Genomic DNA, 16,758 nt, shown 5'->3' on the forward strand with positions numbered 1-16,758 from the left:
TAAGCTGAATTTCACTGTTCAAATTAAAGCCCTCCTGTGGGGTCTTCTAAAGCTTTTTATCTGTGCTGCAGTTAATTCTTCAAACATGCCACGGCTTCAGTACTTCCCTCTGAGATCTTCCTTCAAATAGGCAGCTCAGAGAAGTGGAGAATTTTATCTCCCTCTGTACAACATCCCTACATTTATGCAAACCAGACAAACACAGGCTCACAGTCAAAGGTGAAGGCAGATGTCTTGTTTGATTTTCTGCCCCAGTCTGCTTATTTTCCACAGAACGCTTTGCCAGAAAAACACCAGTGGGGCAGATCTGGGATGCACAGGGAAAGCTTTAGGAGGGACTTGAGAGACCATTTCCATGTCAGATCTGTATGAATAACCAAGAGGCCCTTTACAAAACAAATCTCAGCTTTATTAAGCAAGTGTTCGTTGTGCAATGACAGCCTCGGCGGGGGAGCTCAGACCTTGCTGTGGCATTGCCACACACAGGGAGGGTTCTAGCAGGTTCTGTCTCCTGTTGGGGCTGCACTGAGGGCTGGGCAGCTGAACTCCAGAGTGCTGGACTAACCAAGGCCAGGAGAGGAGAGGGTGAGGGCTGTAGAAACAAGGGAGCTGCCCCGGGAGTGAAGCTCTGCATGGCTTTGGTTTGTGGGGCTGATGCTGCGCAGGGCCTCGGTGCATTGACAGCTACACAGGGAACACAAGCTGAGGATGCCCTATGAGAATGGACACGCTGGGGGTGGCAGCAGGAGCCTCAGACCTTCCCTCGCCTCCTCCGGGCCGCAATGATCCAGAAGCAGCCCCAGCTGCCTGCAGGGATGGATCCTGGCACTGCTGTGCCCCTGGCCCTGCTGGTCACTGCCCTCCAGGGCTGCTGGCAGGGCACAGCCTCCTTTCTGCTCTCACTGCCGGCTCTCAAGTGCAGAAAAGAGTCAAAGAGCCCTTCTGGTCCTGCAAGAGAGACAATTCCAGGTGAGGATGGGGCTTTGTCCCCCTGCTAATGAGCTGTGATGGGGCAGGGACAGCTCGGGTTCCTTTGTGGCTCTCACAAAGGGCTGTCACAGCTCTGATTGCTGGAATTGGCCTCTCTGGAGTCTGCAGTGGCTCAAACTGCGTTTGTCTGTGCCGTTAATTCACTGTGCTGATCAAACAGCCCCATCAGCAGAGACTGGCACAGGACGTGAGAGCAGGGAGCTCTCTTGATGTGGCTTTGGAGGAGAGCAGTGCCAGCAGGAGCTCACCTTTGGGACATTGCTGAGAGCAGGGCTCACCTTTGGGACATTGCTGAGAGCAGGGCTCACCTGTGGGACATTGCTCAGAGCAGGGGCTCACCTGTGGGACATTGCTCAGAGCAGGGGCTCACCTTTGGGACATTGCTGAGAGCAGGGGCTCACCTGTGGGACATTGCTGAGAGCAGGAGCTCACCTTTGGGACATTGCTCAGAGCAGGGGCTCACCTTTGGGACATTGCTCAGAGCAGGGGCTCACCTGTGGGACATTGCTGAGAGCAGGAGCTCACCTGTGGGACACTGCTGAGAGCAGGGGCTCACCTGTGGGACACTGCTGAGAGCAGGGCTCACCTTTGGGACATTGCTCAGAGCAGGGGCTCACCTTTGGGACATTGCTCAGAGCAGGGGCTCACCTGTGGGACACTGCTGAGAGCAGGAGCTCACCTTTGGGACATTGCTCAGAGCAGGGGCTCACCTTTGGGACATTGCTCAGAGCAGGGGCTCACCTTTGGGACATTGCTCAGAGCAGGGGCTCACCTGTGGGACATTGCTGAGAGCAGGGGCTCACCTGTGGGACATTGCTGAGAGCAGGAGCTCACCTTTGGGACATTGCTGAGAGCAGGGGCTCACCTGTGGGACATTGCTCAGAGCAGGGGCTCACCTGTGGGACATTGCTCAGAGCAGGGGCTCACCTTTGGGACATTGCTCAGAGCAGGGGCTCACCTTTGGGACATTGCTCAGAGCAGGAGCTCACCTTTGGGACATTGCTCAGAGCAGGGGCTCACCTTTGGGACATTGCTCAGAGCAGGGCTCACCTTTGGGGCATTGCTCAGAGCAGGGGCTCACCTTTGGGACATTGCTGAGAGCAGGGGCTCACCTTTGGGGCATTGCTCAGAGCAGGGGCTCACCTTTGGGACATTGCTGAGAGCAGGGCTCACCTTTGGGACATTGCTCAGAGCAGGGGCTCACCTGTGGGACATTGCTCAGAGCAGGAGCTCACCTGTGGGACATTGCTGAGAGCAGGGCTCACCTGTGGGACATTGCTGAGAGCAGGGCTCACCTTTGGGACATTGCTGAGAGCAGGGGCTCACCTGTGGGACATTGCTCAGAGCAGGGGCTCACCTTTGGGACATTGCTCAGAGCAGGGGCTCACCTGTGGGACATTGCTCAGAGCAGGGGCTCACCTTTGGGACATTGCTGAGAGCAGGGGCTCACCTTTGGGACATTGCTCAGAGCAGGGGCTCACCTTTGGGACATTGCTCAGAGCAGGGCTCACCTTTGGGACATTGCTGAGAGCAGGGGCTCACCTTTGGGACATTGCTCAGAGCAGGGCTGACAGCAGAGCTGCTCACTGCTCACACACAGAGTGTGCAGATGATGGCAGGGCTGGGCCAAGCTGATCGAACAGCATCCAACTGCTGTTGTTTTACTCTGCTTTACAGAATGAGCCTCTCCTTACAAAATGGGCTCTGCTCCGACTTTCAAACCTGCCTAGGCCAAAGAGAGGAGCTGCCTGTGCTGAGCCCTTTGCTCATGGCCCCAGCTGAGACTTGGTGAACAGACCAATCCCAGCTGAGGGACAGGTTTGCATCAGTGTTTTTCCCATTAATTAATAACAATAAAAGTTATCAAAAGCTTAATAACTTTTTCCCATTAATCAGTGCAGAGCATGGTGTGACAAACCCAAGCTTGGCTCCTCTCTCAGGTTCCTGGGCAGCCTCGTTGGGATGTAAGAGTTGGATTGGCCTGGCCCTGGTGGAAGCTGAGAGCTGAGTCATGGCTGGAGAGGTGTTGGTGAAAGGATTTTTCTCTTGCAAAAACCCTGGGTTTGTTTATTTCTGTACAGTCACTGTGCTATTTCTGCCTTTCCCTTCTGCCTGCCCTAATTGGATTAATTAGGAGCAGCTGAAGATTGGATTGCAGGGCACTCACCTCTGAGCACATGGCTGCACCCATCACATGATCAAACAAACTCCAGTTTGCCCAGTGCCACAGTGAGACGAGTGTTTACTGGTTTTCACTGGAATGAGAACCTCTGACTTGAAATGGCTGCTTGGGAATGGGTGAAAGGGAACAGAAAGAAGAGAAATTACAATTATTGAGGATCGTTCTGTAGGGGAATTGTCTCCCATTCCATCTGCTGGAAATTCACAGAAGGACTGGATACCTACTGGGATTTTGATGACTTTTTGAGCAGCACTGTCTCGGAGCAGGAGGACGCCTTGCTCTTCTCATGGCCCACACAGGAGGGGCTGCAGCCACAGGAGCTCCTGCCCGGGGGGCTGTGGCTGTCTGGCAGGGCCAGGCTGCTGTCCCTGGGCAGGGGTCCCTCCTCCGGGGGGCTGGGGGTGTCCCTGGGCAGGGGTCCCTCCTCCTCTGGGGGGCTGGCGTTATGTGACAGGACCAGGCTGGGGGTGTTTGGCAGGGCCAAGCTGCTGTCCCTGGGCAGGGGTCCCTCCTCCAGGGGGCTGGGGGTGTCTGGCAAGACCAGGCTGGGGATGTTTGGTAGGGCCAGGCTGCTGTCCCTGGGCAGGGGTCCCTCCTCCAGGGGGCTGGGGGTGTCTGGCAAGACCAGGCTGGGGATGTTTGGTAGGGCCAGGCTGCTGTCCCTGGGCAGGGGTCCCTCCTCTGGGGGGCTTGGCAGCTTTTCCTCCCCCATTCCTGTCTCCTGAGGGGGTCTGGGTGGGTTTGGGTGCCCCTGAGAGGGGCCCTGAGCTGTGTCCTTGTCATCTCCTGGTGCTGCTGGTGGGGGGGTCCCCGAGGGGCTGCTGGGCCTGGGGGGCTCGGGGGTCTCTGGGGCAGGGACAGAGCCCTCGGCCGCCCCGTGGCCGCTCATGTGCAGCTTCTTCATGTGGTGCACGACGGCCGCGGCGTTGAAGGCTTGCTGGGGAGGGAGACAAAAGCCCAGTGAGCAGCTGGTGATGGCAGGACACGCTGTCCCCCCGCAGTGACACCAGTGCTGCCAGCACTGGCTGTCTGGGATGGGCACATTCCTGCCACAAACCCACAAGCAGCACCTGTCAGGGGTGCAGGCTGCTGCTGCGTTTGGAGCTCACAGCTGCTTCCAGCCCAGGGAGACAGGGAACAGCTGGAAATGACCCCTCTGCTCCATGGTTGTGGTGAATCTCACTTTGGGAACATTGCTGCCGTCACCCTGCAGACATGGACTGCAGGCAATCTCAGCTTTGGAGGATCCCAGGGTTCGGGTGCTCACCCCCCCAGCTCAGTGCTGGCTGACAGCAACTGGTGTTTGCTGGTGAAATGGCTCTGGGCTCCAGCAGCAGCCACTTACCCTCCATTTGCTCTTTGCAAAGTTCTTCTGGATCTGAGCGCTGACAGATGGGTAGATGTCACGGTGAAGGGCTGTATTTCCATTAATCCTGCAGATGGAAGAGAAGAAAATGGGCTCGTAGGCAGATGGCATTTGTAAGGCATTCCACATTCTGCAGGCACCGAGCTGCTTTGTACGTTCAATCAGCAATAATTAAACCCAAAGGAAAAACAGCAACAAAATGTAACACAAACACACACTTCAAAGCCTGGGAAAGCTCAGGGTGGGATTTCTCCTCTGCCTCTGTTTGTGGAGGCAAATATGCACAAATTGCATCCTTAATTATTCATGGTTTGCTTTCTGTGCACACAAGAAGGAGCCGGCCTGGTGATGCGGGGGAGGCGGTGACGATAATGACGTTAATGACGTTAATGACGTTAATGACGTTAATGACGGGGTGGGGGACACTCCTGTTCCCTGCTCCCACAGAGCACAGCGAGCACACTCAGTGACCCCTGGGCCCCCCAGCTCACCACGGGTGCCTCAGGGCCTCCTCGCAGGTGAACCTCGCGCTCGGGTTCTTCTCCAGGAGGTGCCGGATGAAGTCCTTGGCTGTTGGCAAAGGGGAAAAGCAGAGAGGGGTTATTGTCCCGTTATTGTCCCCTTATTCCAGAGCTGATCCCAGCAGAACATGGGGAATGCTGCTGGAGGAACAGCACAGAGGTCAGCCCCGAGGAGAGGGGGTTTGTGTGGCTGCTCCAGGGGAGGTTCAGGGGGATTTGGGGAAAAATTCCTTCACTGAAAGAGCGGTCAGGCACTGGAAGGGGCTGGACAGGGCAGTGGTGGAGTCGCTGTCCCTGGAAATGCTCAAAAAATGAGAGATGGCACTTGGTGATGTGGTGTGGTGGGATTCGCTCAAAGACTGGACTTGGAGATTTTTCCACCCTTAATAAGTCCATGATTACTCCAGTAAAGGAAGATTCTCATAGTGACAGGCTCCAGATGAAAAAACATCAACTCCGCATGCACCAAACTTCACTCTTAGAGTGTGTGAATTGGAATTGAATTATTCACCCAAAAAATAACTCTAGAAACCATGAAGTGAAAACTGAGCAGATTTAGAAGCTGCCCTGAAGACCTCTTACATCTCTCCCCTTTTTTTTCCCCTTTGTTTTTCATGCAGGAAGGATTGTGATGTTTGTTATTAAACCCCAGCACACCCCCTGCTAGGTTTGTTTGTTTGTATAAAAGATTGATGTTGAAATAAGCCGTGAGGATGCTGCCTGCAGTGAGCTCCACGAGCAGCTTGGGCTGGTGAAGAGACAGGACAAAGGGAAAAAATGGGGAAAAATCAGCAGAGTTTCCCCTCTTACAGAATCCCAGAATGGTTTGGGTTGGAAGGAGCCTCGAAGCTGATCCAGTGCCACCCTTTCGTTACCTGACTCAGAGATATCGTCCCAAAACGGAGACTCGAACTCGTAGTAGCCTTCCTTGATCTTCTCAAAGAGTTTGGATTCGGTTTCCTCGTAGAAAGGAGGGTACCCACAGAGCCTGGGGCAGAGCAGAGACACAGGGGCCCTTCAGTGCCAGCCCAGAGTGGGCACAGGCTCCTCCATACCCAGCCCAGAGCGGGCACCCAAGCCAGGAGTGACCGAGGTGACAAGGAGCTGCTCTGTCCCCTCCCTGTCCCTCCCTGCTCAGGGCACCAGCAAAGCTGCACAAAAGAGTTAAAAACTCCCCTGCAGCAGCAGTGAGAGGACAAAGGCACAGCTGGTACGGAGCTGAGAGTGTGGGAGGAAACGAAACAAAAAGTCCCCAGGAAGATGGAATGGTTTTTGTAGGGAACTGGAGAAAAACAAAGCAGAGGATGAGGCACAGGCAGAGCAAATGGGATTCCTGTCATCTCCTCTCCTGTGCTCGATTCCCCACGTCCCTTTAATTTCTGGGTTTGGGAGGAATTCTGTGCTGTGCTCCATAGAGAAAGGGGAGGTCTGGAGGAGTTCCCAAACCCAGGGAAAAGGAAAAGGAAAAGGGAAAAAAGGAAAAGGAAAAGGAAAAGGAAAAGGAAAAGGAAAAAAAGGAAAAAAAGGAAAAGGAAAAGGAAAAGGAAAAGGAAAAGGAAAAGGAAAAGGAAAAGGAGCGAGCTCCCAAAGCCAGAGAGAAGGAAAAGGAGCAGCTGCTGCTGCCCGGTGGCACTCACAGGATGTAGGTGATGACCCCGATGGACCAGCAATCCACGGCTTTGCTGTAGGGCTTCTGGGCCAGCACCTCGGGGGCTGCAGGACAGCAAAGCAAAGGCAGCTCTGAGCCATAATGGGTTATCCAGCACTGGGGGCAGCAGGAGTCACAGCCAGGGACAGCCCCATCTCCCAGCTGAATTGGCTGCGGGTTTTGGGTCATTTTCATGCCATTATACAGAAAGAACCACAGACAGTCTCTGCCTGCATGCTGAGGTTTAACCACAGAGCTGATCCAGCCAGTGCAGTCTGGTGGGAATTAAATAAAATCCCATTGCTTTAAAATATTTTTTTATAAATTTTTTCAATAAATATATTGCCCTAAAAATTACCATCTTCTTTGCATTTTTAAAACACTGAGATTTTTCAGTCCCTACACTCATTTATGGGGTCTGTGCAGTGCCTCTGTGAGTCCCACGTTGTTACCAACACGCTGATGCATTTCTTTCCCCCTTCCAGGCACGTCCTGGATGTGCACAGCCCTTTCTCCAGGAACTCCGCCAGCACAAACCCAGCCTGCCCCTGGCTCACCCACGTATCCTGGGGTCCCACAGGCCGTGGACATGATCCCGTTCTGCTCCATTTTCGACAGGCCAAAATCCGTGATCATGATTTTGGAGTTCTCCTCGGGGGTGAGGTACAGCAGGTTCTCAGGCTGGGGACACATTTGGGGCAGGAAAATGGAAAAGAGGAGTGTGGTTACCAATTGTTGTGGTGTTGTTGTGAGAGTCCTCAGGATGAGGTGAGAGATGAGAATAGACTCTAAGTTCTCAGCAGGCTGATTAATTATTTTATAATATTATATTAAAAGAAAATTATATACTAAAACTACACTAAAAAAGGAAAAAACCCATAAAAAAGCTAAAAAAATAATAAAAAACTCATGGCTGACCAGAGTCCCGACACAACTAAACTAGAATTAATCATTAATTAAAAACAATTCACATAAAACCAATCAAAAATACACCTGTTGTTATAATATTATATTAAAAGAAAAGGATATGCTAAAACTATACTAAAAAAAGAAAAAAAAATCAGAAAGCTAAAAAAAATTAATAAAAACCTCGTGACTGACCAGAGTCCCAACACAACTAAACTAGAATTAATCATTAATTAAAAACAATTCACATGGAAGCAATCAAAAATACACCTGTTGGTAAGCAACCTCCAAACCACCATCAAATAATCATTGCTTACATTTCTTTTCTGAGGCTTCTCGGGAGAAAAATCTTGGGAAAGGGAATTTTTATAAAATGTGGCAGTGAGAGAGGAGCAGGAGGGGGTGGAGCAGGGCACAGGTGGGACAGGCAGGGCCCACCTTGAGGTCCCGGTGCACGATGCCATTCTCATGCAGGTATTTCACAGCTGTCAGCACCTGGTGGATCACCAGGCTCGCGTCCTTCTCCGTGTACACGCCCCGCTCCAGGATCCTGTCAAACAGCTCTCCCCCAGACACCCTGTGCAGAGAAAAGGACTGCAATGAACACAAACAGAGCTTTTGTGTGAGCTCAGCTGAGTTCTGCTCCTCCCTCAGCGGGTTTTGGGAGGCTGAGGCTGATGGGAGCTCCTGGGTGCAATGCCAGGCTGCCAGTGGGCATTGCTGGCACACCTGGGCACTCTGGGGAGCTTTGAGGCAAGTCCTGCTGGGGCTGGTGTCACAGACATCTTCTATGGAAAATCCTTTCCTTAGGGTTTTTCCTCCTGAGAAGCTGCGAGGCCTCAGGAACAAAATGCAAACAATGGTTATCTGCTGCTGTGGGATGCAACAGGTGCATCTGGGATTGGTCTCATGGGCTTGTTTCTAATTAATGGCCAATCACAGTCAGCTGGCTCGGACAGAGAACTGAGCCACAAACCTTTGTTAGCATTCCTTCCTATTCTATTCTTAGCCAGCCTTCTGATGAAATCCTTTCAGTATAGTTTTAATGTAATATATATAATAAAATGATAAATCAAGCCTTCTGAACCATGGAGTCAGATCCTGCTACCTGGTACCCAGGTACCCAGCCCTGCCTCAGGCTCCCCCCACCAGTGGCCAAGGGTTTGTTCTGTACTGAACCTGCAGTCAGGCAGCATCAGGAGGGTGCTCAGAGCTGTTCCTGCTGCTGACACGGTGCCCATTCCATTTCTAGAAACCCTTCGTGGCACAGCTTTAATTAGAAATTCTTCTGTCTCTGCCCCGCTAAACTGTGAGGAATTGATTTGCATAAATAGATCCAAATCAGGGTTCAGAAAGTCACTGTTGGGGTGGGGATGGGCCAAGGGGGCACAAGGAATGCCCAGGTGGGTGCTGACATCCCACACATCCCCTGCTCCTGCCCTGCCCCTCTGTGTGCCCCAAAAACGGCTCTGCTGGTACTCACAGCTGCATGACCAGGTAGAAGTGGGTTGTGCTCTCATAAATATCCTCCAGAGTCACAATGTTTTCATGCTTTATCCTGCAAAGGGAAATGTGGGTCGGAAACAAATCCTGGCAAGGGCCGAGGGGGGAAAAGCCAGCGGTCATCTTGCTTTAATCACCAGGGAAAGCTCACTGGGGGCTCTGGGGCTGCTGCCCCTGCCCTGCATGGCACAGGACCACTGATGTCCATCCAATTCCTTTTGAGGCACCAGGCACCAGCAATGGGGGCCAAACCCTTTAAATACAGCCCCCAGCACATCAGGAACGCTCCTTGGGCTGTCACACTCACTTTTTCAGCACTGCTATTTCATTCTCCAGGCTGCTGTCCCTGTTGAGAGGAGACTTCTTGATGCATTTCAGAGCAAAGAGCTGGCCAGTGCTTTTCTGCTTCACCAGGAAAACTTCTGAGAAGGCACCTCTGCAGAGAGGGGGAGAAACTGTATTTCAGGGGCATGGGATGGACTGACAGAGAGGGGGAACAGCACACTGAACAATGTGCTGGAACTTCACCTGGGTGCTGATTCTAAAGCTGGGGCTGTACCAGAGCAGCCCCAAACTCAGGGTGCTCAAGGCAAGGTTATGCAATGAGAATCAAACCCCACCATTTTTTCTGCACAGAAAATGTTCGTTCTGCACAGCCCAGGAGGGAGCTGCAGTTTGGGCTGTGCCACCCAGCGTTCTGCAGGTCCGACATGCAAAGCAGCAGGAGAATTCCAGTTAATCTTTAATTCAGCCTTGTTCTCCTGCTGCTGTCCCCGTGTCCCCTTGGGGACAAAGTGACAGCGAGTGTCTGCCCCCCCCCAGCAGCACCAGGTATTTATAACCTGCCTAAAACCCCAATCCAGCTTTGTCCTGGGGCTGAGCACGAGGCTGGGGCAGTGACAGTGACACTGGGCCAGTCCCCACTAATCCTCATCAAACCTTAATGATGCAGCTCCTTAATTGAGGCCTTAAATGGGACTTGCTGGGAGGCTCAGGGCAAGGAAGGGCAGTGCTGTGGAGCCTGGGGGAAAGTGAAAACAACTTTGAGGTGGTTTTAAGTCCCAGATCTTCATTTCAATTCTTCAGAGAGCTGGAGCGATGCACGTGGGAAAAATCCCAATTTCTAATGTTAAATTCTCCTATTAAAGCAATAGTAGGAAATGAACAACCTACAAATCAGCTGCTGGGGCATCTGTTCTACATCTCTGTCCCAAACAGTTTATAATAATTATGCTGCTTATTAAAAATGATGAATCAACAAGTGGGCTAGGAGAGAACAAAGCTTTTTCTAACCTCATTCCCTCAGCAAAAGCTGCTGGATAATTCAATTAATCTCTGAGGCTGACAAGGCTCAGAATTTGGAGGAGCTGCTTCTTTGGGAGCTTTTTCGTGGGCTCAGAAGTCACAGAGAATTTGTCCATGACAGAACTTGCTGGTGGAGGTAATTCAATTCCTCCCCCACAACCTTGGGAATGTTTTGTTGTCTCATGCCCATGAATAGGCAAATGAAGCTGTTAACGCACAGGGAGGGATTGTACAACTCCAACATCCCTGTTTTTGTTTCATTCCCCAACTGCGTCAGGGCTCCTGAGCTAAATATACAACTTGTTATTGTCGTGCCAGCCCTGACCTTGCAGCAGGAGTGGGCAAAAACCTGCCCTGAAAGAGAGGGGCCCTGGGGGCAGGGGGCTGCAGGGAGGGCAGGGGCACCTGCAGGGTGGGCAGGGGTACCTGGAGCTGTGCCTGGGGGCACCTGCAGGGTGGGCAGGGGTACCTGGAGCTGTGCCTGGGGGCACCTGCAGGGAGGGCAGGGGTACCTGGAGCTGTGCCTGGGGCTGGGGGCACCTGCAGGGTGGGCAGGGGCACCTGGAGCTGTGCCTGGGGCTGGGGGCACCTGCAGGGAGGGCAGGGGCACCTGGAGCTGTGCCTGGGGCTGGGGGCACCTGCAGGGTGGGCAGGGGTACCTGGAGCTGTGCCTGGGGCTGGGGGCACCTGCAGGGTGGGCAGGGGCACCTGGAGCTGTGCCTGGGGCTGGGGGCACCTGCAGGGAGGGCAGGGGCACCTGGAGCTGTGCCTGGGGCTGGGGGCACCTGCAGGGAGGGCAGGGGCACCTGGAGCTGTGCCTGGGGCTGGGGGCACCTGCAGGGTGGGCAGGGGTACCTGGAGCTGTGCCTGGGGGCACCTGCAGGGTGGGCAGGGGTACCTGGAGCTGTGCCTGGGGGCACCTGCAGGGTGGGCAGGGGTACCTGGAGCTGTGCCTGGGGCTGGGGGCACCTGCAGGGTGGGCAGGGGCACCTGGAGCTGTGCCTGGGGCTGGGGGCTCTGCTGCTCTTTGGAAAGGGTGAATCAGGAGTGGGAGCAGCAGCAGCAGCACCTTGGGCACCCCTCACCTGCTCCTGGCCTGGGACACTGGCCAGGGCCAGGAGGGACCCAGGGACACTGAGCAGGACCAGTTGGGCCTGGGGAACCAGGGCTGGGGCTGCTCGTGCCCAGGGACGCAGGGACAGCAGCCCCTGCGGGTACTCACGAGCCCAGGGCCTCCATGAAGATGAAGGTTTTGCGGATGTTGCTCGTCTGCTTCTTCCAGGAGCCGCTGCCTTCCTCCTCCTTGCGCCCCATCTCCTCCAGAGTGGAAGCAGGAACGCTGCGAGGAAGAGGAGGAGGAGGAGGATGAGGAGGAGAGGTCACTGGCACAGTCTGTGTTTGCAGGGAGCCCAGGACCCCACAGTCACAGCTGGGGTCAGAGCTTGGCCTGGGAGCTGTGAAATGCTCCCCAAACCCCAAATCTCATCATGGGATTGGATCTGGGGACTGCAGGGACACTGGAACCTGAGACAGAGACTTGGAGACAGGGGAAAATCAATGTAAATTTGACCCTGGGAATGGGGAGCATCCCTGGGTGTGTGCAGCATCCCTGGGTGTGTGGGGAGCATCCCTGGGCGTGTGCAGCATCCCTCGATATGGAGAGCATCCTTGGGTGTGTGCAGCATCCCTCGATATGGAGAGCATCCTTGGGTGTGTGCAGCATCCCTGGGTATGGGGAGCATCCCCTGCAGGACAGGAAGGGAGCCAAGGGCAGTGGGACACAGCTGAGCCTTCGGAAGACAAAGCAAAAGCTCTCCTGGATGTTTTTTACCCCGTTTGGAAAAGGCAGGAGTATTCAAGCACAGAAGAAGCTCAAAGGTCTTTTTTCACGAGAGGCTGCTTGGATATTGGATTCCTCCTGAACCTACTTTATCTCCCTAATTAGCACGTTTGCAGGGTGTTCAGCTCCTTGACACAATTTTTAAAGGTTAATTTAACGTTATTGAAACCGAAATTGACTCAATTGTAAACAGCTGAAGCTTTCAGTCCATGAAATCACCGAAGGCCTCATGAACTTGACCTTTATTTACCTCTGGGTTTCTGATGCCTGTGGAACTCACAGAAATCAGCTCCTTCCAGAGCCCAGCCTGATCCTGCTGTCTGAAACCAGGGAAGGTCAAAAGTCCTTCACAAAAACGCTGATCAATCACTAGAAAACTTTCTGCCGATTATTTTAAGTCCCTAAATAACGTTTTCTTTGCAGTCATCTGCCCATCCCAAACCTACAGATCTGGAATATCACAGAAAGAGAATTTGCAGGCAGAGACATTCACCTGGTGATGGCAGGTGAGTTTTATCCACTCCAAACAAATATCAGAGCTGGCAGGGTGCTGGGAGTGACAGGGAAACCGAGAGGAGCTCCCATTCCCCTCCCTGGCTGCTGCCAAACACAGAATGTGAGGTGAAAAAGGAGAATAAAATCCCCAAGTAGGTCAGGCTGGCCCTGGGGACGAGCGGCATTTTGGGCTCTGTGCTGGAGCCTGTCCTGGTTGGGAGCAGCTGATGGGACAGAGGGAATGGGGCAGGGAGAGCCTGCTGGCCTGGCAGAGGTGACAGTGACAGTGCCAGCCCTGGGACGGGGGCATGGACACTCACTGCTCAGATTTGGCCCATCCAAGCCTGGGGGTTCAATCCCGGCTCATTTCAGCTCCATTCCCGGAGTATTTTGATGTTTAATTCATTGTGAATCCAACAAGTTCCCTGTTTTAAAGGGACTTTGGGCCTGGGGACAGGTCCCAGCCCTGGGATGCACACAGAGGGCACCCAGGGGCACCCAGAATTCACATTATTTTAAAGAATTATTTAAGTAATTCACATGATTTTAACCCCTGATCCCACGAGGGGCTGTGGTGCCCTTGTGCCCGTTCACCTCCTGGCACTGCAAGCACTCCGGTGTGCCAGGGTTGCACAATGAGATTGAAAAGCTCATTAACCCATGCAGGTGAGAGCCTCTGGAGCTGAGAGGGCAAAGCTCATTAACCCATGCAGGTGAGAGCCTCTGGAGCTGAGGGTGAAGTGCAGAACTCAGCTTTGCTCTGTGGAGCTTCCCCTTGCCCACCATAACAACAAACACAGCAACAGGCAGGGCTGCACCTGGGTTTGCATCCTGGACAGAGGATAACAAACAAGTGTGGTATCAGGAGATAACAAACAAGTGTGGTATCAGGAGATAACAAACAAGTGTGGTATCAGAAGATAATAACCAAGTGTGGTATCAGGAGATAACAAACAAGTGTGATATCAGAAGATAATAACCAAGTGTGATATGGGAAGATAATAACCAAGTGTGATATCAGAAGATAACAAACAAGTGGGATATCAGAAGATAATAACCAAGTGTGATATCGGAAGATAACAAACAAGTGTGATATCGGAAGATAATAATCAAGTGTGATATCAGAACATAATAACCAAGTGTGGTACCAGTGTCTGACCTCTGGGCTCTCCTCAGCCTGAGCCAAGCCCTGCTCTGCTCTGCCTGATCCAGCTCAGGGTGCGAGGGCTGTTCTGATGGCCTTGCTTAAATCATTCCCGAGCAAATCTGCTCTGCTCCCCCGTCCCACAGCCACAAACCCACCTGCAGGCAGCCCCTGCCCCTGGATGATGCTCTGCATTGGCAGAACGATTTAAGTCATGATTAATGGTCTCGTGACAAACTTCCATGGCAGGGGGAGCAGACATCGCAGGGCTTTGCCTTTGCAATTAGAAGTTTATGGGGAAAAAAGGGGAATGCAAATTCAAAGGGCTTTGATTTTTAAAAAGAGTACAGCAAAGCAAGCAGGTCTGCATGTGAATGAGCAAATGAATGAATGAGTGAGTGAATGAAGTGCCAGGGCAGCCGCCAGTGTTCAGGGACAAAAGAACAAGAAATCGAAGCCACGAGCTCGCCATTAAAAACAAACCCACGTCAGGGCTCTGGATCCCCCTCCACAGCACCCATTCCAACTTGGGGAACACTGGAAAATCTCCATTTTCACGGGAAACATCCCAGATTCTTACAATACTCTGGATGGAAAACGTCAGAGACAGCTTTCTATGAAACCACCGAACACAACACGAGTGCTGGAGGATCCTACAGAGGAGCAGCCCTCTGGTGTCTCCCTGCTACGAGATAAACCCAATTTCAACCAAAGCAGGCGAGCAGGGACCCCACCTGCTTCACCGGGAGAGCAGGAACGGCAAAGGGCTCGCAAGGAAAGGAAATTGTGCTTACCCGGGTCAGCACGGACAGAGCTGCTCCTGCCGGCGGCTCCGCTCGGCGCCGTCTGCGGGGATTAGAGCGGAGGAGGAGGAGGAGGAGGAGATGGAGCCGAGCTGGTAACCAGGGAGGCACCAGGGAGGCACCAGGGAGGCACCAGGGGCACGGGGACAGCGCTGCAGGGCTGGGGTCCAGTGCCACCAGGCTCAGGGCTGGGATCTGTCCCCAGTGCCACCAAGCTCAGGGCCGGGGCTGGGCGTGCAGCAGCCGCTCCTGCTGGCACTGAGACATCCCCAATGCAAATCCAGGCTGCCTTCCTCACCCAAACAACTCCTCAGGGCTTGGAAACCACTCCCATTGCCTTGGCACGGGCTGGCACTCCTGTGGCACTGCCCTGGCACTGCCCTGGCACTCCTGTGGCACTGCCCTGGCTGTCCCAGCAGCAGCTCCAGCCTGGGCAGGGGATGCTCCTCACCATCCCTGCATGCACAAACCCCAGAGAGCGATCCCTGGGCAGAGGTTCATCGCCATGCCCCCAATTTGGGGCTGTTTTACCCCAAACAATGGCTCTGTTTTGACTCTGAGATCCTCCCTGTGAGTGCCTGCCCAAGCACAGCACATCTGAATAGAGGAAATATTAATAATTCTTTGGATCTTTTCAGTGCTGTGGGAGTTTTAGAGCTGGCAATAACAACTTCACTGACTGCATCCTCAGCTGATTCACACTGCCATCTAGAATAATGCGTGGAAAAAGTCCACATCGTTGTGGAGTTTAGTTTTATGGCAGGGATAAATCAGCTCTGGGGCAATACTTGAAAATCCCGCTCTTTTCCTGGGTATATTTTCCCTCAGGAGCTTGGTTCCAAGGCAGAGGCTCTGGGGTGTTGTTCCTTTGCTGCTCGGGCTCCATCCCAGGGATTTTGGTCAGGGTTCCTGGATGTGGCTCTGAACGTGCAGCTTCCCTTTAGGGCAAGGTTTGGGGAGAATTTCCATGGAATTTACCTGGAAAGGCACTTAAGGCCTCACCTGTGGAGTGAGGGGGAGACACCAGAGCCAGAGGGGTGGGAGAGGCTTTATTAGGGGGTTAATTGGGTTTGTTAGGGGCCTTAATTTTGTTTTTTGGTGGGGTTTATTTGGTTTATTCAAGGGATATTTTAGGGGAATTTATTTGGGTTTATTTATGGGGATTTCTTAGGGGTGTTTATTTAGAGGGGTTTTTTTGGGGGGTTTATTGGAAGGGTTTATCAGGGGGGTTATTGGGGGTGGTTTTGGGGGGTTTATTAGGGGATTTATTGGGGGTTTATCAGAGGAGTTTATTTACTTTTATTTAGGGGGGCTTATTAGGGGTGTTATTTGGTTTTTTTCTGGGGGTTTATTAGGGGTGGTTTTGGGGGGATTATTAGGGGTTTTTTTGGGTGGCTTATTAGGATTTTTCTGGGGGGTTACTAGGGTTTTTGGGGGGTTATTAGGATTTTTCTGGGGGTTTATTAGGGGTGGTTTTGGGGGGGATTATTAGGGGTGGTTTTGGGGGGGTTATTAGGGTTTTTGGGGGGGTTATTAGGGTTGGTTTTGGGGGGTTATTAGGGATGGTTATTAGGGCGTTCCCAGCCATCCTGGGATGGTTTGGAGGAGCTTGAGGCAGAGCTGAGGAGCACAAAGAGAAGCCCTGATGTGCCAGCCTCAGGTGAAGCTGGGAGGCCTCAGGAACAAAATGCAAACAATGATTATCTGCTGCTGTGGGATGCAACAGGTGCATCTGGGATCGGTCTCATGTGGCTGTTTCTAATTAATGGCCAATCACAGCCCAGCTGTCCGGGCTGTCTCAGTAAGTCACGAACCTTTGTTATCATTCCATTCTTTTTCTATTCTTAGCCAGCCTTCTGATGAAATCCTTTCTCCTATTCTTTTAGCATAGCTTTAACATAATATATACCACAAAATAATAAATCAAGCCTTCCTAAACACGGAGCCAACATTCTCCATGCCCCTTCCCTCACCCTGCCAACACCAGCAAACCACGGCACCGGGAGCTGCGGGCCGGGCCAGCAGAGAGCACTGCAGCACAGCCCATGCAGCTCC

At 52.9% G+C, this 16,758-nt stretch overlaps 1 protein-coding gene across 1 annotated transcript; it reads right to left on the bottom strand.

Moving 5' to 3' along the window:
• Nucleotides 1–387: 387 nt before the first annotated feature.
• On the bottom strand, nt 388–14,811 carry CAMK1G (calcium/calmodulin dependent protein kinase IG). Its single transcript, XM_054293933.1, has 13 exons — nt 14,695–14,811; nt 11,644–11,760; nt 9,424–9,552; nt 9,097–9,171; nt 8,052–8,190; nt 7,265–7,388; nt 6,697–6,772; nt 5,935–6,047; nt 5,030–5,108; nt 4,518–4,605; nt 3,397–4,109; nt 3,158–3,274; nt 388–948 (listed from the first exon to the last, which is right to left on the bottom strand). Exons 2-12 carry the CDS (start codon nt 11,733–11,735, stop codon nt 3,181–3,183), a joined length of 1,722 nt encoding a protein of 573 aa, XP_054149908.1. The 5' UTR covers nt 11,736–11,760; nt 14,695–14,811; the 3' UTR covers nt 388–948; nt 3,158–3,180.
• Between the last annotated feature and the right edge of the window lie 1,947 nt (nt 14,812–16,758).

Source organism: Melozone crissalis, unplaced genomic scaffold (genome assembly GCF_028551555.1).
Source record: "Melozone crissalis strain CALT ecotype California unplaced genomic scaffold, PUWL_Pcris_2 ptg000198l_1, whole genome shotgun sequence".
Classification (NCBI taxonomy): Eukaryota; Metazoa; Chordata; class Aves; order Passeriformes; family Passerellidae; genus Melozone; species Melozone crissalis.

Excerpts from the sequence above, each read along its gene's own strand:
- CAMK1G (XM_054293933.1), bottom strand. The coding sequence starts at position 11,735 with ATGGGGCGCAAGGAGGAGGAAGGCAGCGGCTCCTGGAAGAAGCAGACG. Across the intron at positions 9,172-9,423 it reads GAAATAGCAGTGCTGAAAAA|GATAAAGCATGAAAACATTG; the intron begins GTGAGTGTGACA and ends TTCCCTTTGCAG. Across the intron at positions 4,110-4,517 it reads TTGCAAAGAGCAAATGGAGG|CAAGCCTTCAACGCCGCGGC; the intron begins GTAAGTGGCTGC and ends CTCCCTCCCCAG.